This window comes from Triticum urartu, chromosome 4, assembly GCF_003073215.2.
Source record: "Triticum urartu cultivar G1812 chromosome 4, Tu2.1, whole genome shotgun sequence".
Lineage (NCBI taxonomy): Eukaryota > Viridiplantae > Streptophyta > Magnoliopsida > Poales > Poaceae > Triticum > Triticum urartu.
In genome coordinates this window covers 145765201-145791204 of record NC_053025.1, presented here as the reverse complement: position 1 = coordinate 145791204, position 26004 = coordinate 145765201, and the positions used below count along the sequence as shown (strand labels likewise).

The window sequence follows — 26004 nt, the reverse complement described above, 5'->3', positions numbered from 1 at the left end:
CCGACTAGTGTCTACTTCGACTGGGCCGCCACCACCTGCTGCTGGTGTTTAGCTGGTCCTTTACATTCATGGGCCTGGGCTTGCATTGACCTCTTAGCCAGTCCTTATGTTGCCATAGGCGCGGCCTACCACAAAGGAAGTGCATTCCAACTGACTGTCGGGCTTGAAATACTGCCGAATTACCTATAGAGAGGCCTCGACGGACTCAAAAGAACCTTCTTGAAAAGGCAAGTTAAAAAAAGTTGTGGAAAGGCTTGGTGATACTTGATCACCTCTCGAAAGAGGGTGATTAGCGGCCCAGACGAGGGTGTATCATGAAACCCGAGTGGCGATGTTGACGAGTGGTCTAACTCTTACGAAGAGATGTCGGTCACTATCCCTGAGGAACGTATTTTGATCATCAAAATGGGATCCAAACCTGTGAAGTTCGGTATTTGGCTATTTATTTAGAGTCCAATCCATGCCACTAAGGATGCTTAATTTGTCCCTTGTCAAGGGTGTCGTCGAGTAATCTGACAACCTTGTTAAGGTGGAGTATCAGCACCCAAAGTGCAGAGCTGGTCTGTACCGACTGACTGGTCACTTAGATTTAGGTCATGCCTGGGCACAAAACATCTGCTAGAGTGAAGCTATGCAAAATTTTGTCGTGCATGGGCACAAAACATCTACTCAGGTAAAGTCACACGAAATTTTGTCATGCCTGAACATGCTGCTTGAGTGAAGTCACTTGGAATTTCGTCGTGCCTTAACACGGAACATCTGCTCGAGTGAAGTCACTCGGAATTTCATCGTGCCTTAACACAGAACATCTGCTCAAGTGAAGTCACTCGGAATTTCATCGTGCCTGAACACAGAACATCTGCTCGAGTGAAGTCGGTCGGAATTTCATCACGCCTGAACACAAAATATCTGCTTGAGTAAGTCACTCGGAATTTCATCGTGCCAAAAGACGGAACATCTTCTCGAGTGAATCCACTCGGAATTTCAACGTGCCTGGACACAGGATATCTACTCGAGTGAAGTCACTTGGAATTTCATCATGCCTGAACACGAAATATCTATTTGAGTGAAGTCACTCGAAATTTCATCTTGCCTGAACATGGAGTATCTGCTCGAGTGAAGTCACTTGAAATTTCATCGTGCCTGAACACGGAAGATCTGCTCGAGTGAAGTCACTTAGAATTTCGTCATATGCGAGCATGGAACATCTACTCAAGTGAAGTCACTCAAAATTTTGTCGTGCCTAGACATGGAACATCTACTCGAGTGAAGTCACTAAAGAATATCATTGTGCCTGGGCACGAAACATCTTCCCGAGTGAATTCACTCGGAATTTCATCATGCCTAGACACGGAACATCTACTCAAGTGAAGTCACTCAGAATTTCGTCATGTCTGGACACGGAACATCTGCTCAAGTGAGTTCACTCGAAATTTCATCGTGCCTGGTCATGGAACATCTGCTCGAGTGAAGTCACTCAAAATTTTGTCATACCTATGCATGACATCCTAACGAATCTGATTCGACACACTAGTCCTTGTATTTTGCATTTCCTTTTCCTATGGGGGCACGATCAGCGAACCCATAGGGTGTCTCCCCTGAGCCTCTATCAGACTGGATAATTCTGGCATAGGCTTAAGTTTTTTTTCTTCTTGGCCACTGGGAGCGTGATCACCGCACCTAGTGGGTGTAGCCCCTGAGCCTCTATCAGACCGGGTGAGCCTGATGGAGGGTCTCCTTTATATTGTTGGGACATGCGTTGCACAATACCTTTAGGCCAAGTAAACATAGTAAAAATTTGCTGCTACATCTCACCAAGTGATTGTGATGCCGAGTGAACATTTATATACATGGTTAATTGTTTTAAATTGTTTTTATGCAGCCCTCCTGTGATGTCTCAGTGAGATCAGAGATGATGCAACCCCGGGTCTGGCCTCAGAGTGATCAAGTTAGCACATCGAGGCACATTGCGTGTCATAACTTCACAATGGTTACTAAAGTGAAAGTTGGACTCAAAAACTATGCACATGGCACTAAAACAAGCATATAAGATTAGCCGAGTGTAAATGCAAATAAAAAACTTAAGCTCTTTGGCTGTATTTAACATTATCATTATTTTGACTTGATTTTCTTTGATCCTTGTGATTAACCTTTTCGTGAGTCGGCGGACCATTAGCTTTTGCTCTTGCCAACCAGACAAGTTGCGACCGGATTGGAGAAAAAGAGTGAGCGTTAAATACCGAGCACATTTAGTTAGACGTCCTGTGAAAAAAAAAACCGAGTGACAAACATGTCGATTGATGATGCACCCAGTGGGTGGAAATTAAGAAAAAGCCACCCAACAAAAAAGTACATGCAATTCCGAATGAGCCGCAACACTCGAGGGTGATGCCCCCGAGTGTACTGCAACCCTCAAAGGTAGACTGGTCAGAAACTTAATAATACAGTTGAGGAACTAAAAATTTTATTTCATCAAGTCGGAATCGGGTGTGGGTGAGGAGCAACTCCCGAGTGACGCTCGGAAGATGCAAAAAACAAACGCTCCAAGGAGTGAAATATGCTATTTAATCACAAAAGTGACTTAGTTGTTTCATGCCCCATAGCTTGGTGATGCGGTCTGAGTTGTTGAAGCGACTATACCAAGAAGTGGAGTCCTCGAAGGAGTTGACCTTGAGAACGCAAAGTTGGTGATGGCGATGTTGATATCGGTCGTGTCAGAGCCAGAGTCGGTTGACTGTGTTTGAAGTCGACGTAACGACAAGGTTGGTATAGCAAGGTTGCGGTGCGATAAGATCAGTGTTGCGAGGCCCGAGTCCACGGAGCGAAGAGGTCGTGCGCAATTGAGGAAAGCGTAACTGCGAGTGTGTATCTGCATTGCTATGGTTATTGATACACAAGCAACTTAGGCATATGCCGTCCGTTTGGGTCTTGAAGTTGCTCTAAATACCTAAAACTATCACGTGCAGTGTAGGGGACAACTTTTTTTTTGTTGAGGATCTGAGTAGGAGACAACTTGGCATGTGTAATCCTGAGACAGCACGACATTCCCACGGACGCACCGGCGGAAGCAGCCGCCTTCTGTTTCGATCGGAAACGGGATCGTTCGTAGTACAGTTCTAGAACGTGGGTCCTCTCCCCTCACAGAAAAAAAAAAGAACGTTGGTCCTCTCCTGCGGGGGGTCCACGGATCTGCGCTGACAGCAGGTGGGGTCCCCTCGGGTGGTGCATGTGCACCGGGCGTAGCCGTAGCTCCGCGCTCTTTGCTTCCTCACCAAGCTCGTGAAGTTCAAATTCAAATGAAGCGATCGGTCTGTGAGGTGAGCTCATCCTCCTGCGGCACGGCACCCCCATTCCCCTCCCCTTCCTCCCCGCTGTCGACGGCCTCACGGCTATATAACCAAGCCAAATCAGAGAGCACCTAGCCGTGGCCACACACACACACACCCACGCGCACGCCATGCCGCCCACCATGCTCGCGCCGGTGCCCACGAGGCCGCGCTCCCACCCCTTCCGCCGCCGGAGGGACGCGGCGGCTCCGCTCCCAGCCCAGATCGCGGCGGCGATGGCGGCGGGGAAGCGGCCCGCGGAGTCCTCCACATCGGCCTCCTCCTCCTTCCGCAGCGAGGTCGTCTCCACCACCACCGCCACCTCCTCCGCCGCCGCCCTCGCCGCGGCGCAGCGCCCGGAGAAGAGGCCGAGGCGCGAGGACTCGGGCGACGCGCGGCCCGCCGCCTCCGAGTGCTCGGAGGTCATCGGCGGCGCCACGGCGCGCCTCGCGGAGGTCGAGGCCTCCGAGTCGTCGTGCCTCCGCTCCGTCCTCCACCCCGACCTCGCCTGCCCCGAGCTGCTCGCCGACGACGCCGAGGCGACGGAGTACTCTTCGGCCTGCGACGAGCTCACGCAGTCCGACGCGGAGGAGGAGGTGCTCAGCGCTCCCAGCCCCTGCACCGACTACTCCCTCAGCCCCCTGCTCGACACCTCCTCTTCCTCCTCCTCCGAGGACGACGACGACGACGACGACGACGCCCCTTCCTACACCTTCTCCCTCTTCCTCGACTACGCCAAGCAGTTCGTCCCCTGTGTGCAGCACAAGGCGCACGCCGTCGCCGACGCCGTCCCCATCCCAGAGGTGAGCCGGTTCCACGCAGTTCCTCTTAAAATCTGTTTGAAATTGGGTCTCTCTGCGAGAGTCAGTGCGGTGTTTGATCTGATTTGTTGGTTTCGTTGGAATGTTTGTGTCAGTGGAAGCAGTTGGATGACTTGGAGGACGAGGAGAGCTACGAGCAGTTCCGGCGGCGCGAACGGCGGGGAGTGGTGGCGTGCGACTACACAGAGGTGTACGCCTCCATGTCAGGCAACTCTGGCCGTCACGTCGTGGAGCAGCGTTCTGTCATGGTCAACTGGATCATCGAGGTCAGTGTACACCACCACTGTACTCTGCATTCTACATGTATACCGCGATTCCACTTTAGTTCAATTCCAATTTGTGGTACAAGCTCGCCTTACAGATTTACAGTCATGAGTTGGTATTGTGCTGGTAATTTACGTGACACTGTACTGCAGATTCAGTGTTGGTTTAGTTCTCTGAATGATATCTGTTCTAAAAGCACTGTGGTTGTGTGGCTTACCTCTAGTTTGTTTATGTGTTCGGCGTGCTGAGGCAGCAGATCCAGCTATGCATTTTCTTAAATTTTGCAGGGGATAGTTGTCTACTGTCGAAGATGTTATTGTTTTTTTTAGAGAAAAAGGGCCTAGCCCCGGCTCCATTGAATCATCAATGAAACCCAGCAAGTCAGGGTCATGTAACAAGTGTTATTACAACGCTTAAAAGGAAAAGCAACAACATGCCAGGGGGAATAACACCCCCCTTGGCGGGAGAAACAATCTGATTAGTAGATTGCTCACAGACATTGTTTGTTGAGCAGAGTGATCCTGTGTTATTGTTTTTTTAAACTGTTTTGACAGTGCGAGCACTTGAATTGCGTGTCTCGCCATTAATTTTGAGGAGGTGTTTATTTTGACATTTTGACAGTAAGAGTTTGAAAAAGGAAAATACCTCATTCAGTGTTTGCAATTTGATTGGCTTATGGTCTTCATGTCTAGGAGGCACATTATAGCAATCAGGATACCAGCATCATTTCTGTGTAGATATGCAACTCTTGAGTACATTGTCCGTATGTGCCCCTTTTATACCATTACATTCAAATCTAAGCTTCTGTGTGCACTTGATATTTGCATTGAGAACTTCTGAGAATACTGTCGGCACCGTGTTTTCACCTGAAGATTTTGATACGCAACTAGATATTAAAATGGTAATAAAATGATGAGATCCTTGTAGATAATACTATGAGGATTTGACTGTTCTCAGATAAAAATGTATCTGCAACTTGCAAATAATATCTGTTTCCCATGAATTTTGTAGCATGGGCATGTGACAGAGCTGCAGCCAGAGACATTGTTCCTGGGAATTGGACTGATGGACCGCTTCTTGACACGTGGATACCTAAAGGGCTCTAGGAATGTGCAGTTGCTGGGCATTGCCTGCATCACCCTAGCCACCCGCATTGAAGAGAACCAGCCATACAATAGGTATTGAGCTCCCTTGTGCTACATGTTCATTCTGATTCAGTAAAATGTGTGCATAATATATTTTCTTATTCCCCCCTTTCAGTATGAGTACTTCTGCAGGTTGGTAGTAAGATAGGATTGTCTTGGTTGAACGTTTGTACCATATTTGGCATATTATACATTGCTAACTGAAATAATGCTTCAAGCATCCCTGCAACAAAAGAAGCTTCAAATAAATGCGTCCTTTTAATTCAAGTCCCAAGTTTCAGCGTAGTTTCCTATTCTTCCCTCAGATGGTTGTAGTACAATACTGTTAAATCCTAACTAAGCTCTTGTATGATGCGTTTTCTTCTCTATTTGCCAGAGCTCATTGCAGTTTAACTTAGTTGAGCATTTGATAGACCTTAGCAACTACAGTAGCAAGTGCTCAGGGGATACCTTGATTTTATTGAAAGCTGCCATTGGTTGATCCCGTGGCAAAATCATACAAACATGTGATAATAGCTCATATACAGTGGCTATTTTTCTCATTAAAGGCTTATCGCTGCATGCTAGTACTTCACAATTTGTCACATATCTACTTACATTAGGAAATGTTGATGAGCTGGGCATTTTAGAAATTAACTTTCCTAATTCATTCACCTGCAATCAGGTAGCTCTCACCGACCACTTGAGCATAGTAGTTAGCATCTTGGATTTGGAACCTAAAAAATATGTTCATAGTTATATATCCATTGTAGTGAACTGAAGCATTGTACAGGTGATTCTGTATCCATTATGACTTGCGTAGACAGTCCTTTGCCAGAGTTTCATATATTTTTTCCCATGTAAACCTATTATGCATCAACTTTCTGGTTGCACATGCTTACATAACGTTGCAAGAGAACCCCTTTCATCTAAAAATAATAATGTTGCAAGAGAAAGCAGAGCCCCTTTTGTGGTTTTGTTGAAGTTTTTGAGCCTGAATACAGGTGAGTATTTTCTTATTCTTGACCATCTCTGAAGAAAAAATAAATATGCCGCGCACGGTACTATGCAGAAACAATAGGGTACTTTAGAACAGCATGACATATTCTTCTTTACCAGTCCACCTATTTACATTGCACTGCAGTATCATTGTTGAACTTCTGAATTAATTATCTCTGGGATCACCATTTGTTCCTTCATCTTCGTCTCTACTCAGGGCAATGTAATCTCACTGTGTGTGTCATCTCTTTCAGCATCATGCAGAAGTCTTTCATGGTGGGGATCAACCTTTACAGCCGGAGCGAGGTCGTGGCCATGGAGTGGCTGGTTCAGGAGGTCCTCGACTTCCAATGCTTCGTCACGACAGTCCACAATTTTCTCTGGTACTACACGTTTCCTGCATTCTCGTCTGTGCCAAGCCGAGCAAAACTGAACGAGAAGCCAACACTGACAGTTCACTTTTCTGTTTCCTAATTCTGCAGGTTCTATCTGAAAGCGGCAAAAGCAGACGACAAGGTGGAGGATCTGGCCAAGCACCTGGCCCTGCTCACACTTCTGGACCATAAGCACCTCGCCTACTGGCCCTCGACCGTGGCAGCCTCGGTGGTGGCCCTTGCCTGCCTTGCCACTGACAGGGAGTCCTCGTGCCATCGGGTAATGGAGGTAAATGCTCTGAACTCCACCATCAAAGCTATGCATTTCTCGTATGTCTTCTGTCGTCAGAGAAGACTAGAAACGCCTGACCGCTTTGCCCTTAATGTGATGCAGACTCACTCGAGGACGAAGGACGACGATCTGCCTGAATGTTTAATGGTTCGATCCCTCTTCCCTCGCATTCTTTGTTATTGGTACCATGAACTGAACTGTGCTCTTGACAGTGTGCATAGACTTACGTAGCTGAACTTTTTGTGCTGCCACGGCGACTAACATTCCTTCTGCTGTGCAATCTTTTCATGCAGAGTCTGGAGTGGCTGATAAACTATGCTTCGTAGTACCCGGGGCTCACAGGTTGAGCACTCTATCTAATCTTCTGCTGATCGACAGTACAGCGTAGCACAGCCATTTAGCAACAACGGGAGAGTGTACATGCCATTAGTTTGCACAGCGGGATAAAATAAATGAGGACACGGCAACATGTTTATCGCTGTAAAGGGGCAGATCGTGACTGCAGGGAGAGCTGTTGTGGTCATGTGTCTTTTGCATCGTCAGCTAGCTCTTCGTGGTCAATTAAGGTTGGGTGTTGTTGTATTCCTCGACTGCCTTTTTCCTTTTTGGGTCAGTGAATATTGTTTAAAATGGATCTACGGCTCAGTAAAAATGGTCTTGTTTACTGTCAGTGTATAAATGTGTCAGCACTAGTGCTCTGTTGCCGACAAAAGGCGCATTAGGGAGCAGACAGGAGAAGAAGGGGACAGATACTAAGTGGCAGGCCGGAAGTTAACTCAAACGTTTGGGCCGTTGGCCCATCTCGTAGGGCAAGAGGACCCCCATGTAATAGAGTGCGTTAAATACCCAGTAGCTGAGCCGGAGAAGGCAGCGAATTATAATTTGATCTCGATCCCCTCTCAGACTCTCCCTTCTTCCTTCTTCCCCAAGCTGTACCTCTCTTCTCCCAATCCCCATTCCAATCTCTACGAAAGTACTATGTATCCTTGAATTCGTTCAATAGATCGTGAGCAGAGGGTTTTGTACATCACAATTGGTATCAGATTTAGGCCGATCGGCGGCGGGATCAGGCTTGGCGGTGGTCAGGTTGGGTTCTCTAGTAAAATCCCCGTCTGTTGGCTGGGTCTGCGGCAGCGGAGGGTGGTCGCAGTTCTTCGGCGGCACGGGCGGCGTCTTCGTCGGCGGCGGTGAACTATTCGGCGGCGGATCGAGGGTAGCTCACGGTTGCACTCAGATCCTCTGGGTGTGTGAAATTTCGGTGGGCTACTCGGTTGGCGCTGCACGGCGGGGTTCGGAGTCAGTTGCAGAGGAAGGGGTTAGCGGCTGCTGTAAAACTCCCTGGTACTCGCTGATTCCTGGTAGGCGGTGAAGCTGGCGACTACGGCGCCCCCAAAGCCGAATCAGCAGACACGTCTCGTGGTGGATGCCATGGAGACCATCGAGGAGCGGGTGGGAGAACAGCTGCAGCTTCTGCAAACGGTGGGCGACAAGTTGGGTAAGCTAGATGATCTATTTAGTCGCTTGGATTCCCTTGATCAGCAGTTCACGGCACAGGCGGCGCAGATGCATATTGTTCAGAACAATGTCAGTCTCACGATGAAGTCGATTGGGGAAATTAGACAGGAGCAGGCAGCAGCTGCTCGTGAGTCAGGACCAAAGCAATCTCCTCCGAGCACGTCCACCAGCGATGGCATTTTGGGTACGCCACCGCAGCATAGGCAGCCGGCCGTTCCACCACCTGTGTTTGTGACTCAAGCTGGGCATTCTGCAACAGAGCATTTTGGGACCGAAGTTCAGTCGAAGAAACCATGGATGCCCAAAATGGATTTTCCCCGTTTCGAGGGAGAGGATGTTCGTATCTGGCTAGATGGATGTGAGGCCTACTTCTCACTGTATGCTATCCCTGAAGAATTCAAGATCACATCAGCTACGCTGCACCTGTCTGGTGATGCAGTAAATTGGTTCCATGCATACAAGGCTCTGCATCAGTGGCCGTGCTGGAATGAGTTTAGGATGGTAGTTATGCAGGAGTTTGATGTGAATGTTCATCACACAAAGATGAGAGCTCTATTGTTACTTAAACAGACCAGATCAGTGGCTGAGTACAAACGGGAGTTCACCCAACTAGTGTATCAACTTTTGTTGTATGAACCGACAGTGAGTGACACATTTTTGGTGATGAGGTTCACTCTGGGCCTCAAGGAAGAACTCCGGGCTGCTGTTGATATGCAGCTACCCATTACTGTTAGTGAAGCAACTCCATATGCATTGATCCAGGAAGAGATAGTACAGCGTGCTCGCTCCAACAGAAGTTTTACTACCAGAACTGCCTTCTTCAAGACGGACACACGCCCAAGCACTCCACCTGCTGCAGAGCTATGGAAAGCAAGGAAGTTGAAGGAGTATAGGCGCACTAATGGCCTGTGTTTCAGTTGCGGGGACAAATACACACCTGGTCATACTTGTGTGAAACCACCCACTCCTACTGCAGTCATGGCCATGACTAGTGCAGCTGAAGCCATTTTGTCAGATTATATACTTGATGCAGTAGAAGAACAAGAAACTTCTTTGCAAGAAATGCACTTGTCTGTCAATGCCTTGTCTGGAGCTGATCACCCTAGAACCATTCGCTTGCGAGCTCTTATTGGCAATCAAGTGGTACTTATTCTCCTAGACTCAGGTAGTACTCACAGTTTCATGGATTCAGCGCTGCTACCCAGAATTCAAGTGACACCACAACAACTGTCCAAAGAAATCTCTGTAACAGTGGCCAATGGAGAGAAACTGTTGTGTAATTCTGAAGTGCCCCAGCTCAACTGGTGGATCCAGGGACACACATTTGAGTATGATTTTAAAGTTCTTGATTTGGGAGGTTATGATCTCATTTTGGGCATGGACTGGTTGGAAGCTCAAGGGGAAATGACATGTCACTAGAGAAACAAATGGATCCAGTTCAGTCACAAGGATAGTCTGGTTAAGCTGCAAGGAATTCTTCCACAGTCTGCAGAGGACATCAAGGAGGTCACTCTAGAACAAACTATGAAATGGCACAAAGGCAATGATATTTGGGCAGTGGCACTGATACAACCAATATGTGATAAAAAGCCTGACCCTGTTCCTGATCCAGTACAACCCTTGTTACAGGAGTTTGCAGATGTCTTCAAAGAACCTACTGAGATACCACCCTCTCGAACTTTGAACCATGCAATACACTTGTTACCAGGGGCCGCTCCTGTCAACTCCAAACCTTACACATACTCACCACTGCAGAAAGATGAGATTGAAAGGCAAGTTGCAGAAAATGCTTAAAGCTGGTACTATCACTCCCAGTCTCAGCTCTTTTGCTTCTCCTGTCCTATTGGTAAAAAAGAAAGATGGATCTTGGAGATTTTGTGCAGATTATAGGAAGCTAAATTCCATCACTGTGAAGAGCAAGTTCCCAATGCCAGTGGTAGATGAGCTTTTGGATGAGCTTAGTGGCACTAAGTGGTTCTCCAAGTTAGATCTCAGGTCAGGATATCATCAAATTAGAATGTTACCGGAGGATGAACACAAAACAGCTTTCAAAACTCACAGTGGACAGTATCATTTTAGGGTGATGCCCTTTGGTCTTACTAATGCCCCCTCCACTTTTCAATGCATCATGAATTGGATTTTTGCTGCTTACAACAGAAAATTTGTTCTTGTCTTCATGGATGATATCTTAATCTTTAGTGAGACCCTGGAAGAACATTTGGAACATCTCAGAATAGTGTTTCAAACCTTAAGAGAGCATCAGTTCTTTGCTAAGAGTACCAAATGCACTTTTGCACAGCAACAGTTGGAATATCTAGGGCACATCATTTCTGACAAAGGGGTTCAGACAGATCCTGAGAAAACTTTGGCTATGGCCAGGTGGCCTACTCCTCAGAACGTGACTGAATTAAGAGGGTTTGGGGGGCTCACGGGATATTACAGGAAGTTTGTGCAAGGATATGGTATAATTGCTAAACCACTCACTCAACTACTGAAGAAACAAGCCTTTGCTTGGTCCTCAGAGGCCCAGGAAGCTTTTGAGAAACTCAATGCAGCGATGATGACTACTCCTGTATTAGTGTTGCCTGACTTTGACCAGCCGTTCGGCATTGAAACAGATGCATGTGCTACAGGAATTGGTGTTGTGCTCACTCAAGGAGGACACCCTGTTGCCTTTTATAGCAAAGCTTTGGGCATCAAAAATCAATCTCTGTCCATCTACGAAAAGGAGTTTTTGGCAATTATGATGGCTGTAGAAAAATGGAGAGCATATCTACAACGAGGTCCTTTTATTATCAAAACGGATCATCAAAGTCTGTGTCAGTTGGAAGACCAAGTCCTTACAACTGATGTTCAGAAAAAAAGCCATGACCAAGTTAGTGGAGCTGCAATTTCAGTTTCAATACAAAAAAGGCAGTGAGAACTTAGCAGTTGATGCCTTATCCAGAGTAGGGCACTTACTGGCAGTGACCACTACTTCCACCAGTAGACATGTGTGGCTACAGGAAGTACTTAATTCATATGAGGTGGACCCAGATGCTCAAACACTGCTTCAGAAACTAGCTATTTCTGCTGCTGATACATCAGAGTACTCTCTGGAGAAAGGTGTGATCAAGCATCAAGGCAGAATATGGATTGGAGCAAATCAAACATTGAGAACAAAACTCATTTCTGCCTTTCATGCAAGTGTTGTGGGGGGACACTCTGGCATCCAGGCTACATATCAAAGAGTTAGGAAACTGTTTGTGTGGACTGGGCTGAAACAAGATATCATTGATTTTGTTCATCAATGTGTTGTGTGTCAACAAGCAAAGCATGAACATGTGAAATCTCCCGGATTACTTCAACCACTTCTTGTACTTGACGGACCTTGGCAAGAGATCACCATGGACTTCATCGAAGCTCTACCAAAATCTGAGGGCTATAAAGTGATCTTAGTGGTGGTTGATAGACTAACCAAGTATGCTCACTTTATCCCCTTGAAATACCCTTTCTCTGCTCCAGTGGTAGCGAAAGCATTTCTACATACTGTGGTTAAATTGCATGGACCACCCCATACTATAGTTTCAGATAGGGACAAGATCTTTACCAGTCACTTTTGGAAGGATTTGTTCAAGATTTGGGATACTAAATTGCTCATGAGTACTGCCTATCATCCTCAAACAGATGGGCAGAGTGAAAGAGTGAATCAGTGTCTGGAGATGTTTCTCAGATGTGCAGTACATGATACTCCAACAAAATGGCATTCATGGTTACCCTTAGCAGAATTCTGATACAATACTAATTTTCATTCTGCTTTGGAGTGCTCCCCTTTTAAAGCTCTCTATGGATATGAACCTACTTATGGAGTGTTTCCCTCTTTGCTTACCTCTGATAATGTTGAAGTGGAACAGTGGCTTAAGGAACACCAGGCACATACATCTCTGCTGAAGGCGCACTTACTTAAAGCCCGGACGAAGATGAAACACTATGCATATCATAACAGATCACCCAGGATGTTTTCGGTGGGAGACTCGGTGTATTTGAAGCTCCAGCCATATGCTCAACACACTGTAGTCAACCGACCATGTGCAAAATTAGCATACAAGTTCTATGGGCCTTTTGAAGTTTTGGAACAGATTGGACCGGCTGCTTACAAACTTCAGCTACCTGTAGCAGCCCAGATCCACCCCGTGTTTCACGTCTCTCAACTCAAAGAATTTGTACCAGATCATACACCGGTCTTTTCCATTGCGCCTGCCCCAGTTGATTTTTCCAGTATGGACGTGCAGCCAGGTATGATCTTCGACAGGAAATTAGTCAAAAAAGGTGACCGTGCATTGTTGCAGGTTTTGGTACAGTGGACAGGACTTCCAGCCAAGGCAGCCACCTGGGAGGATTATGATACAATCAAGCTTCGCTACCCTACTGCTCCAGCCTGGGGTCAGGCTGAATCTCAAGAGGGCGGCACTGTCAGCACTAGTGCTCTGTTGCTGACGAAAGGCGCATTAGGGAGCAGACAGGAGAAGAAGGGGACATATACTAAGTGGCAGGCCAGAAGTTAACTCAAACGTTTGGGACGTTGGCCCATCTCGTAGGGCAAGAGGACCCCATGTAATAGAGTGCATTAAATACCCAGTAGCTGAGCCGGAGAAGGCAGTGAATTGTAATTGGATCTCGATCCCCTCTTAGACTCTCCCTTCTTCCTTCTTCCCCAAGCTGTACCTCTCTTCTCCCAATCCCCATTCCAACCTCTATGAAAGTACTATGTATCCTTGGATTCGTTCAATAGATCGTGAGCAGCGGGTTCTGTACATCACAAAATGGTACTTTTTTGCCCGGTTATGGCTGTCATTATGACTCTTGAGAACCGAAGGTCTCGGATTTCAGATTTTGGGATGAACGGGATGATACCCTCAAGCAGATGTGTATGTCTTAAGATGGATAAGGAGATGTGCTTGTCCTGAAGATCGCCGAGACAAAGAAAATGCCCAGTTTGACCAATATTTTTTTTCTAAACGAAGGCATAAGTTTTACCTCATAAATTAATTAAGAAAAAAAGAATTGCCCTGTTGATTTAAGGAAAATCGGGCGAAAACCTACACAGACGAAGCACGAGGTAACTACTCACATGACAAGAAAACCCCACAACCGCATAGTCGGCCCTTGTCAAACTCTCTGAATGCACAACATCCACAAACCTCGACATTGTTACTTTGCCAAGTGAATCCCGACAAGAACACCTCGACATAAGACACCATGCACCTCCCAATCCAAGTGGAAAGGCCAAGAGACCGAAGATCATCCATCAAGCAACCAGAGACGCCTTGCCTATAACGCCACTCTTGCTTTTGCCCACCTTCTTTTGTTTGCCCCTTATTGGTGTCCCCGTCAGGAGGCAAGCAATTGACCTGCCCAAACTAGGTCTAGCAACCTCCACGCTAGCGAGCAAGTCACAAAGTTCCTTCGCGAGAGCATCTGGATTTGGAGTAGGTGCCAACACACTTGGCTCAATGGCCATGCCACTCGCAGGAATCACCTGCTCGATGTCATAGATGAGGGAAGGGCAGCAACATCTGAAACTCCGCGCTCCATGGCTAACACCTGACGCCCAATGGACTTAGGCGAGTGAGAGATCGCACCGTCCAAATCACTACCCTCCTCCGCATCAACTATCTGGATCGACTCCTGGGGTGATGCCGGTGGCAAAGCCACACTCGAGATCTCAGGAGGGTCTACCTGCAGTTGCTCGACGCACAAAGGCAGAACCGGTCCCCCACACAACTCCCGAAGCTCGGGCATGATCTGTAGCATTGGAGTCACAACAACATCATTGTCAAGTCCCTCAGAGGCTAACGACGGTGAGCTGGCCCTAGCACGAGGGGAGAAACGACCATGAAGCTCGTCTCCCCTCTCAACCTTGAAGCTGCCATTGGGCACAACCAAAGGGTGCAACACATGAGTAGTCTGTAACACATGCGGCGTCAAGGAGAGCCCACCCAGGCCTCAACTCACTCCATGAAGCTCTCCATCCGCAACATCCAACCTTTCATTGAGTCAACAGCGTCACGCAGTGGCTGGACCATTTTCTCAAGCTGAAAGGAAGCCATACCAAGGAGCTCAGAGCGTAGCAGCTCGGCCTGCTTCTCCAAAGCGGGCCGCATCGAGATATCCGTCGGGGCCATGGAGCCAGCAGGAGCAGAAACGATCTATGCCCAAGAATCACGACAAAATGTCTACGAGAGGGGTGGGGCTTCTTTCTGGACCTTGTAAGGAGATGGAGCTTGTTGGTGTTCGACAGGGAGGCGGGGCAACGATGAAACAGTAGGTCTCCCCAAGAAGCTGAGGGGACGCCAGGCATTGCGGCACTCATGCGCTTGATACAAATTATGCAAAAGAGAGTCAATCCTCGTTCGGTTTTGGGACACCGAGCTAAATGGACATTCCAGCTCATTTCCACCACCTGATCCAGCCATGATGGCAAATGCCTGTGGCGTTGTCGTGGCATTAATACGCCGCCAAAAACTTCATCGAGCAACCATGGCAAGGATATTCACATCATTTGCCATTGTCACCGGCGCTAACACCACGCGCCACCTCCACAAAGCCACACCATAGTAGAGAATCGCTGCTGCCCACCACTACACACAGTCTCCATGCCTCAACCACCCAAATCAGGGCAACAAAGAGACAAAGAAGCAACAATGGCAACACTACGAGTCCCTCCAGCCAAAACCATCTCCAAAATGATGCCGAACCACAGCGCTGGGAGCGCCATGATGAAGGCTAGGTGAAGGTGAACTCCGATGGGGCTATTTCTAAACATGGAGAGAAAGGAGGAGGAGGCATTGTGCTTAGAGATCACAACAATGGCTTTCTGGCAGCTGTCTGTCATCACTTTCCAAATGTTGTTGATCCTAAAGCTTCGAAGATACTGGCTTGCAGAAGCGGTTCGCATGTGGCAATGGAGATAAGCGCAACAAGAGTTCACGTGGAGCTTGATGCTCAAGGTGTGGTAAACATGCTACAACAATTGAGAAAGAATCTTCCGCTGCAGGTCCGTGGGTACAAGAGATCAAGTCTCTTCTTGGGACATTTGCTGAGAGCAGATTTTCGTGGGTTCGGCGAAGTGCTAATATTGCCGCGCATAAGTTAGCTAAAGTAAGGGTAGGTGATGAGTTGTGTAAGTTTTGGTTGGGGTTTTCCCCAGACTTTGTTCTTGATGTTATATCGGATGATATTCCGAGGTTTGAAGTTTAAATAAAGCGGTAACTTTTACCCTAAAAAGAAGAGGGTACCCGACACATATGACATCATCGTCCGTCATAGGAAATTCGAACCCGTGGTTTCCCTTGGAGCAATGGGGGCCAAAAACTACAGAGGAGGAAAATTTAGCGAGATGAGAGCTATTCTCAAGTGAGATATAGCTCCCGTGAAAAAAATGTACGGTGAATCCTTTTAGCATATGCTGACCTTTTTTATGGAGTATATACGATGAACTATTTTTAGTATGTTGAACATTTTTTAATATACATGATTTTTTTAACACGAACTTGAAAATAAAATAAAATCATCTAGTAAGAGGCGGTTTATGGAGAAAGAAAAGAAAAATCTTGAGCTCGCCAGATTGGGCCTGCCCATTTTACGCTCACTTCAGGCTTCTCGTTCGGACGCTTCCAGTTCCGCTTCGCCTTGCCTTCTGCGCCGCCGCGCCGGACCAACCTCGCTCCGTCGTCCAAACCAGATGCCCCCGCGCTTAACCCTCCTCCGCCGCCTCTCCACCCACGGCGACCCCAACCTCGCCACCCTCCTCGCCGTCCTCCGCTCGCCGGAGGCCTCGTCCACGCCGCTCCCGCGCGCCCTCTCCCGCGCCTTCCCGTCCCCGTCGGACGCGTTCCCCCTCCACACGCTCCCCGACCTCCTCCCGCGCCTCCCCTCCCCGCTCCTCTCCCTCCGGTTCCTCCTCTGGCGCCTGCCCCCCTCCCCGCCGCTCCCCTCCCCGCACACCCTCTCCTCGCTCGCCGCCTCGCTCCCGGACCTCCCCTCCGCCGTGCCCCTCCTCCTCTCCTCCTCCCCGCACCCGCTGCCCCTCCCGCACTACGCCCTCCTCCTCGGCATCTCCACTCATGCCGGCCTTTTCCCCGTCTCACTCGCCGTCCTCCGCCACATGCGATCCTCCGGCCTCGCGCCCGACGTGGCCTGCTTCCACTCCGCCCTCCGCGCCGCACGCTGGCATGCTGATGTCTCCGCCGTTCTGGACATCATGTCCAGGTCCGGCGTCAACCCGACTGTCCCCCTGATCGTGACCGCGGTGCATAGGCTGGCGTACAGGGGCGACTTCGAAGGCGCCCGCTGTCTGATCGACAAAATGCCTGAGTTTGGATGCGCGGCCAATGTGGTAGTTTACACCGCGATGCTCGATGGGATGCTCGCTTTCGGTCATGTGGATGCCGCAGTGGTGCTGCTGGAGGAGATGGAGGGTGGCAGGCTTGGTGCCGGGTGTGTGCCCAACGTGGTGTCGTACACGTGTTTGGCGAAATGCCTGTGCCGAAAAGGGAGAATGGTGGAAGCTCTGAGTTTGCTGGATAGGATGATAGCTAGAGGGGTGATGCCGAATCGCATTTTTGTGCGGACGCTGATCGATGGGTTTTGCGCGGCCAGGGGGGCTGGCTTGCTTTCGAAGGCATATGATGTGGTGGAGCGATTGGTCGTTGACGGAACTTTGTCAAGCGGGCAGTGCTATAATGTTCTTCTGGTAGGCTTGTCTGTGGCTGGGATGACAAGGGAAGCTGAAGGCCTCGCGCAGAGGATGATGAAGACAGGGGTGCAACTGAGCCCGCTCGCAGGAAGTGCAATGGCGAGGGAGCTGTGTCAGAGGAAAATGTGGTTGCATGCTTGCTGTTGGTTGAGACTGATGGATGAGAATGGGGTGCTCTGTGATTCTGATGTCTATGCTGGCGTGTTGCTGGGGCTGTGTCAAGAGGGGCATGTCCTTGAGGCCTCGGCGTTGGTGAGGAAGGTCATGGATAGGGGAATACGGATTGATGCTTCTTGCGCTGATTGTTTGGTGCAGCTACTGAAGCAACATGGTGATGAGGAGCTAGCATCACATGTATTACAGTATTAGGATTGAGGAGATCCTCTGAAGTGATGTCACTTTGAGCATTGTGTGGCTCTGTGCTCAATTCTTGTAGAAGATGGTTTGAAGAACAAGAACAGTGCAGGGAAAAAATACATTCATTGGAGGACCTGTTATTTTAACATTCTTGTGAGTAGATTGCACGATCTGCTATTTTTCGTGGAAGAGAAACCCCTGCGTTTATCAAAGCTATCACAATAACTCTAGATATCTGCGGAGAGGGAAGCAAATTATAGCAATTAGAATACCTGCATCAATTTTATGCACATGTGCAATTCTTTAGTGCATTATGTGTATATGATATTTTTTGTGCATATCCATGCAAATGCAACCTTCTATATAAACTTGCTTTTTTTCCAAGGGAAATATACACCCGGTATTTGTATCGAGACATAGAGAACTTCTGAGAATACTGTCACTGCTGTGTTTGCACCTAAAGATTTTGATACATTTATGCAATTAGGTTATTAAATGATAAATCATTGTATTATACTATTCCCCAAAAGGCTTTCTTTTTGGAGGCAAGATTTTTACTCGGACAAGAGCTCATATACAAGCAACTGCAACAGGATTATTGTCTTAACATTATTTGTTACTTTGTTAGCATGGGCAATTGGGCATGTGACGAAGCTGCAGATGGAGGCAGTGTTTATGGGGATTGGACTAATGGACACGCTTCTTGCCGCATAGATGCTTAAACGGGGCTCTAGGAATATAAAGTTACCGGGTGTTGCGTGCATCACCCTGGTCACCTGCATCGAAGAGAACCAAGCATACAATTGGTAACGATTTCCCTTGTATGACATGTACATTCTGTTCCAGTATAATTGGTGCATGATACATTTTCTAATTACCAGCTTCAGTTGAGTACTACTGCAAGTTGTTGATGCCTGGTGGTCAGATCGCCTCGTACGAAAGTACCCTATTGAATGATGCACTGTTGATTGAAATAATTGTTCTGATTCTAGTAATTTCATTGTTCATTCATCGGATGGTTATAGCACAATGCTGTTATATCCTATCTAAACTCTTCTATGATGCATATGTTTTTCTATTTTCTGATCATTGCAGTATGACTTAATTGGACATTTGATATATGTAGCAGGCGCCGATTGCCAGGCAATGGGATGCCTTGAATCTCCTGTGAACTGTCCTTGTTTAATCGTGTGGGAGAAGTATATTTTTCATCCCTCGACTCTTTCAAAAGTTTACAAATGATCCCTAAACTCCAAAACCAGCAAACTGTAATCCCTCAACTTTCAAAACCGGATAAGTTTAGTCCCTGGTGCCGCTTCGGGTGGTTCTTTGCTGTCCGGGAGTGTTTTTTGACTAAAACTGGATACATCATGTGCGGGTCCCACTTGTCAGCATCAGGAGAACGAAAATAAATGCTTAAAACAAAATGCACAATGCATAGTTTGAATCTGGGACCTCCAGCATGAAGGGTGCACAAGGTAGCCATACAGGAAATGTTTTGCATTTAACATAGCGGTATATATTGATTTGTATTATATATGTGGGTATTAAACGCGTTCAAAATTAACTAATTTAAAAGAAATTTATTTGTCTTTATTCCTAATTAAAACTGAAGAAAAAGTAGTTATGCCATGCTGTGTGTTTTCTTTTCCTTGTTTTTGCTCAAGTAATTAGTAGTTTGACTTGTGCTTTTGCATTTGTATTAGGTGTTTGCTGATTCAACTTTCTGCGCATATATTATTAAATTTTTTCTGGACTCATGTGCATGATGGAGTAGCTGTATTGATGTGTACGAATTTGTACAATGGAGATACAAATGTCAAAATTGGTAAAATAATGTAAGTAGTTATTACTCTTTTTTAATTTAGTAGCTAACTAACTAGTTGACCTAGACGTACCATTTGTTCTGCATTTCTACTTATGTCCGTTGTGTGTGCACTCTGCGTGTGGTGCCGAGTTCGAGTGTGTGCACCCTGCGTGAGGTGTGGTCATGTGGAGTTTGTGTATGCACCCCAACTAAATACTAAGTACTCCCTCTGTACTTTTATAAGATTGATCGTTTAGATCACTAAAAAGTTTACAGAGGGAGTAATATATAACATGTATCACTCAGTACAACATCAGATTATTTTTGGATAGGTGGCTTAGCTCCAGTGTGCACGCTGTGGGAGGTGCCCAGTTCGACTCTATTACACGCCATTTTTTTGCTGCGTTGATTTATTTCGCGTTTCCACCACTGACAGACGGGTCACGGGTCCCACTATATTTTGTGCGTCTCCTGTCACTGACAGACGGGCCCCACCCAGTTTGAGTAAAAAACGACACCCGATCAGCAAAGAAACCACCTAAAGTGGTACTCCCAGGGACTAAACTTCTCTGTTTTTAAAAGTTGAGGGACTGCAGTTTGCTGGTTTTGGAGTTTAGGGACCATTTATAAATTTTCAAAAAGAGTTCAGGGACGAAAAATATAATTTTCACTGGAGTTACTTATTTATATGTGACTCCCCATACAAACATGTGATAAACTGATAATAGCTCATAGGGAGTTACTTATTTTACTGGAGCCTTATAACTGCATGTGATTACTAAAAAGCCTTGCGATTTATCAACTAACATTAAGAAATTTTGATCACCTATGCATTTTAGAAATTGAATTTCCTGAATCCTGATTGATTTATCTCTGACCAGGCGAATCTCACCAACAGTTCAAGCAGAGCAGTTAGCATCTTCGATTTATATTTGGATACTTTATTTGTAATGTAGTGAATTAAGCATTGTAAGGGTAGTGCTAGTCTTCAGTCAATTCATCACAACTGGTGATTATTTTCCACTTGCATAGACCGTATAGACTGTTCTTTTTCCCAAGTAAACCCACCGCATCAACCTTTTGGTTACACATGATTAAAATCATAGCCTTTTGGTCTCGTTAAGGTTTTTGAGCCTGAATTCAGATGGATCTTTCTTGTTCTTGCTTAGTCTCGAACACTTGTTAAAATTATGTTCACCATGTGGTACCCTGTCTTATTCAGATTCAGTCCAGCTCTTCTGAATGTGAGCTAATGTTTATTACAGATCCACTCACCTGCATTACACTGCAGTACTTTTGAAACGGAATTGCGCTGCAGTATCACTGTTGAACTTCTGAGTTTGTTCCCTGTTCCTTGTTTTTGTGCAGGACAATATACTGTTATAGTCTTATGCTATCTCGTATCCTGCAAATACCTTTCAAAGTAGAAATCATTACTTCAAACTGGAGTAAGGTTGTTGCTACGGACTAGCTGGTTCGTGAGGTTCTCAGCCCAGCATTGCTCTCAGTTCTGGACCATAAACACCTCCGCCTCCTGGCCTCAACCGTGCTGGCAGCCCCTGCTTGCCTATCTAGCGACGGGTCCTGCCATTTGTTTTGGTACTAGAGGTAATACTGACCTCCTCCTCCATCAAAGATGTACATTTGTCTTATCTCTGGTTCAGAATATTGATATGGTGTAATGATCCCAATAACGAACTGTTGCTCTTCCGTAATACAAGACGAGGACGAACAACGATCTGCCTGCACGCTAATGCTTAGATCTGTCCTTTTTTTTCTGCGTGACTTCAATCTCTTCCTCACTCCCTGATGTTATGAACTGGACTAACATTCGTAATCCGTGGTCTGTTCCTGCAGAGTCTCCAGTGGCCGGTCAACTTTGCTTCACAGTAACCTTCAGCAGTTCAGCTGATTCCCGGTAACACAACACATCAGTCATTTAGCATATCTTTTGCATGCACCGTTGGTTTGCACGGTGGTGTAGACATACAAAGAGGCAAGGAATCAGGTCCCACGAAATTTTGGCATTGCACTGTCAACCTCAGGGACAACTGCCAGTAGGCTGCCTTTGCATCTTGGTTTGCTATTGAGGAACATCTAATGTCAGATGTCGTTGTATTGCTCTAATATATTTCTTCAACTAGGCTCCCGGTCCGGATGGATTCCCGGCCGAGTTTTATAAAAAGTGCTGGCACATTATTAAGGGGGATTTGCTACTTCCATGACTTGTTCTCTGGACAGCTTAAGTTATTTCACTTGAATTTTGGAACTATCACATTGCTTCCTAAGAAAACGGATGCTGTGAGAATTGAGCAATTCAGGCCGATATGCCTCCTCAATGTTAGTTTCAAAATTTTCACCAAGGTAGGGACTAATAGGCTCACACAGATTGCGCATTCTGTGGTGCAACAGTCTCAAACCGCTTTCATGCCGGACAGAAACATCCTTGAAGGGGTGGTTGTCCTGCATGAAACGCTCCATGAAATCCATTCCAAAAAATTAGATGGAGTAATTTTTAAGGTGGATTTCGAGAAAGCGTACGATAAGATCAAATGGCCATTCCTCCAACAGTCATTGCGTATGAAAGGTTTTGATGAAGCCTGGTGTCGACAGGTTGAATCATTTACGCAAAAAGGTAGTGTGGGAATTAAAGTTAATGATGACATAGGTCATTACTTCCAGACACATAAAGGCCTAAGACAAGGAGATCCGATGTCCCCTATCCTATTTAACATTGTGGTGGATATGTTAGCAATTTTGATAGGAAGGGCTAAGGAAAATGGTCAAGTAGGTGGACTGATACCTCATCTCGTTGATGGAGGTGTATCCATCCTTCAGTACGCAGATGATACAATTATCTTTATGGAGCATGACTTGGCCAAGGCGAGAAATATGAAGCTTGTGTTATGCCTATTTGAACAATTGACCGGGTTAAAGATTAACTTTCATAAGAGCCAGCTGTTCTGTTTTGGTAAAGCTAAAGACGAACAGGAGGCTTATAAGCAATTGTTTGGGTGCGAGTTGGGAGAGTTGCCCTTCTCTTACCTGGGGATTCCAATCCACCATCGTAGGCTGACAAACAAAGAGTGAAAGTGCATCGAGGACCGATTTGAGAAGAAACTGAGTTGTTGGAAGGGTAAGCTCATGTCATACGGAGGCCGACTAATCCTGATTAATTCGGTGCTCACGAGCATGCCTATGTTTCTCCTCTCGTTCTTTGAGGTCCTAGTTGGTGTTAGGAAGAGACTGGACTTCTATCGATCGCGTTTCTTTTGGCAGGGTGATGAGCTTAAACGAAAATATCGGCTTGCTAAATGGGATATCATCTGTAGACCGAAAGACCAAGGGGGTCTCGGTATTGAGAATCTAGAAATTAAGAATAGATGCCTTCTTAGCAAGTGGCTGTGGAAGCTCTCAACGGAGAATGATGCCATGTGGGCTCAAATCCTTCGTGCCAAGTACCTCCAGACAAAAACTTTGTCCCAGGTTACAGTCAAGCCGACTGATTCACCCTTCTGGAAAGGTTTGATGAAAGTCAAACAAGCTTTCTTTAATAGGATGAGGTTTGCTATTGGAAACGGCTCTAGTACACGTTTCTAGGAGGATACTTGGCTCGGCGAAACACCTTTGGCTATCCAATATCCGTCTTTGTACCGTATTGTTCAACGACGTGAAGTGTTCATCGCCTCGGTTTTTCAATCTATCCCCCTTAATATTCAGTTCCGACGGACGCTAGCGGGCAATCGTTGGAAAGAATGGCTCCGTTTAGTTAGGAGACTGATGGAGATCCAACTATCTCAACAACCCGATGAATTACGCTGGAAATTGACTAGGTCTGGAGCATTCACTGTTAAATCAATGTACATTGATGTTATTAATTCGAACTCCATTCCTACCTCTAAGCATGTTTGGGCTGTCAAAGTTCCTTTAAAAATAAAAGTGTTTATGTGGTTTGTCCATAAACAAGTTATTTTAACAAAGGACAACTTGATAAAGCGTAATTGGACAGGACCTACTAGGTGTAGTTTCTGTGATCGGGATGAGACTATCAAACATCTCTTTATTGATTGCCCGTTGGCCAAAGTACTTTGGCAGACGGTCCACGTTGCTTTTAATATCAATCCACCGAATTCTGTTAACGCGCTATTTGGGACATGGCTTAATGGGATTGAGCCTGACTTAGCGAGACACATTCGGGTTGAAGTTTGTGCTTTGCTGTGGACTATCTGGACTTACAGAAATGATTTGGTTTTTAACAGAATATCATGTATACATTTTTTGCAGGTTTTATTCCGCGCTATGGCTCTGATCCGTTCATGGTCGCTACTCACCCAGACGGAGGCCAGGGAGCATTTGGTTACTGGGTCTTTTCGATGGGAGATGGTAGCTCGGGATATCTTCAACCGGTTTGGATGGCGGTCATGTAATAGGATAGGCATGTAGTTTACCTATCTAGTTTTAGCCAGCCGGTTGTGGCGTCTGTTCATGGCTAGTGGGTGTTTCTAGCCTTCTTTGGCTCTGTGTGAGCTTTTTTCCTTTTTTCGTATTACTTTTGGAGACCTTGGAATCATGTTGGCACTGCGTTATTTGGTTAATAAGATGGTCGTATGCATCTTTCTGATGCAGAGGCCGGGAAATTCCCCTTTTTGAAAAAAAAACTAATGGCCGCGTTGATAATTAGTGTCCGACTGGTATTTGTTCTGATCACGAAAGATCCTCACATCAAATGAGTCTCAGTGTCTAGCTGTTGCCCCCATTATTGAGGATTGCACACAACAAATACAATGTTTGGTTAACCGAAAATCCCAAGGAGCATCAATGCTTGTTGCTCAACAACAATCCTTGCATATACCCTTTAGTTTATATAGTTTATAAGATCATTTATCTAAATTACTTAGGATCTTTTGAAATTTCATGTTTTTTTAGCTTTTGGATCAACACCCACTTATTCCCATTTTCCACCTCACTATAAACACATGTGGATTAAAAGTTTCAGTAAGTTTTTAGTTACTAAAATTGTACTCACTTCGTCTAATAATATAAGAGCGCTTTTGACCCTTATATTATGGGACGGAGGGAGTACATCTTAAAACAACTTAGTCGTAGGAGGAACTAGGAACACTGTTCGTCCATGCTTGAATTTCATGTATCTACTTCTTCCGTCCCATAATATAAGATTGTCAAAAATGCTCTTATATTATGGGATCGAGGGAGTCGAAAATTGAAGCAGGTGAAAATTAGCAAAATGGCCATGTTCTCCTCTCCAAACTGAGCTCGAGGGGCAACTGAAAGGTCACGTGCTTTCAAGCTCGAGCGGTGGGCCTGGCTGTCTGCAATCGGCCGACGCCCGCCGCAGCCACTTGGATTGTGGAAGGCCCTGCACTGCACACGTATAAATGAGCACAGGAAAAGAATGCGTGCCATTTGGAACATCCTACTACTAGTGTATGTGCGTTGGTGCATGTGCCTCAGGCACTAGCACATCCGTATACTGTGCTGTGCTGGCATACATCTCCCCTTTTCCCCAGTTGCCCTCGTTTTCTTTCGGGGAGCCGTCTCGTCATTATGAGCTCCAGATCGGAGATGGATGAGGTTGCGCTTGCACGTTCGGGCAAGCGGCAGGTGGTTATCGACCTAATAAACCTAAACCTGCCGCTGCAAGTTGATCGGTGCACGGTCAAGTTGATACGCAGAGACGCACACCGTTATGTCCCATGTCCCCCCAAAGGAAGGCGGTAGGAACTCGCGCACGGTTGCGGAAGGTGAAAATCAGAACTCTCCAAGAAGGGTCTACTCGCTGCGCTATTCCGTCACGTGTTACCACATCACCTTGGTTACTTCCCAAGGCATGCAACTATCTTTTTTATATTCCTCAGCAAGAAACAAAAAGCAAGGCAAAAAGTTACTCTACTAGTAGTTGAGACGGAGACGGTGCGATGGGTACGAGTGACAAGTTGGGCAGCTGGCTGATTGCGCCTAAATTAAACAGGCCCCGGATGGAGATGGAGATGGAGATGGGTCATGGCTATCTTATCATAAACGCTGCGTGCGTGCGTCATTGGAGTTTAATTTGTTTATGCCGTGGGGAAAGGCAGATGAGACTGACACCGGTCTGCCCAACAAAGAAGCTGTAATCGGCCACACTATAGTTTTCTGGCCTCAACTATATGATACTATGATCCAGTTGTTATCCCAGCGAAAATAAAATACGATCTTTTAAAGAGAGTCCCCCGCGACCCTCTCGGGTCACTCCCCTCGCGAGCAACCGAGGGGGCAACCCTAGCCGCCGACGCCTCAGGTCCCCTCGCCCCTCTTCTCCCCTCGCCATCGCCGGTCCGCGCCGTCGGGCAAAGCCCGGCATGTGCTGGCGGCGGCGGCCCCCCATCTC

General features: G+C 46.6%; 2 protein-coding genes across 2 annotated transcripts; both read left to right on the top strand.

The window, feature by feature from the left end:
• Window positions 1–3331: 3331 nt before the first annotated feature.
• Window positions 3332–7870, top strand: LOC125553702 (cyclin-SDS-like). The gene is made up of 7 exons (XM_048717443.1): window positions 3332–4129; window positions 4243–4413; window positions 5423–5589; window positions 6789–6917; window positions 7017–7197; window positions 7303–7347; window positions 7494–7870. The coding sequence occupies exons 1-7, from the start codon at window positions 3458–3460 to the stop codon at window positions 7524–7526; spliced, it is 1398 nt and encodes a 465-aa protein (XP_048573400.1). The 5' UTR covers window positions 3332–3457; the 3' UTR covers window positions 7527–7870.
• An 8459-nt stretch (window positions 7871–16329) lies between these two features.
• On the top strand, window positions 16330–21819 carry LOC125551144 (pentatricopeptide repeat-containing protein At5g47360). Its single transcript, XM_048714299.1, has 4 exons — window positions 16330–17962; window positions 18438–18615; window positions 20985–21224; window positions 21474–21819. Exon 1 carries the CDS (start codon window positions 16439–16441, stop codon window positions 17819–17821), a length of 1383 nt encoding a protein of 460 aa, XP_048570256.1. The 5' UTR covers window positions 16330–16438; the 3' UTR covers window positions 17822–17962; window positions 18438–18615; window positions 20985–21224; window positions 21474–21819.
• The last annotated feature ends 4185 nt before the right edge of the window (window positions 21820–26004 follow it).

What these genes read in the sequence shown, in the direction of transcription:
- LOC125551144 (XM_048714299.1), top strand. Translation starts at nt 16,439, where the DNA reads ATGCCCCCGCGCTTAACCCTCCTCCGCCGCCTCTCCACCCACGGCGAC.
- LOC125553702 (XM_048717443.1), top strand. Translation starts at nt 3,458, where the DNA reads ATGCCGCCCACCATGCTCGCGCCGGTGCCCACGAGGCCGCGCTCCCAC. An exon ending in GAGAACCAGCCATACAATAG is followed by an intron (nt 5,590 to 6,788) that starts GTATTGAGCTCC and finishes CATCTCTTTCAG; the next exon opens with CATCATGCAGAAGTCTTTCA. An exon ending in ATCTGCCTGAATGTTTAATG is followed by an intron (nt 7,348 to 7,493) that starts GTTCGATCCCTC and finishes CTTTTCATGCAG; the next exon opens with AGTCTGGAGTGGCTGATAAA.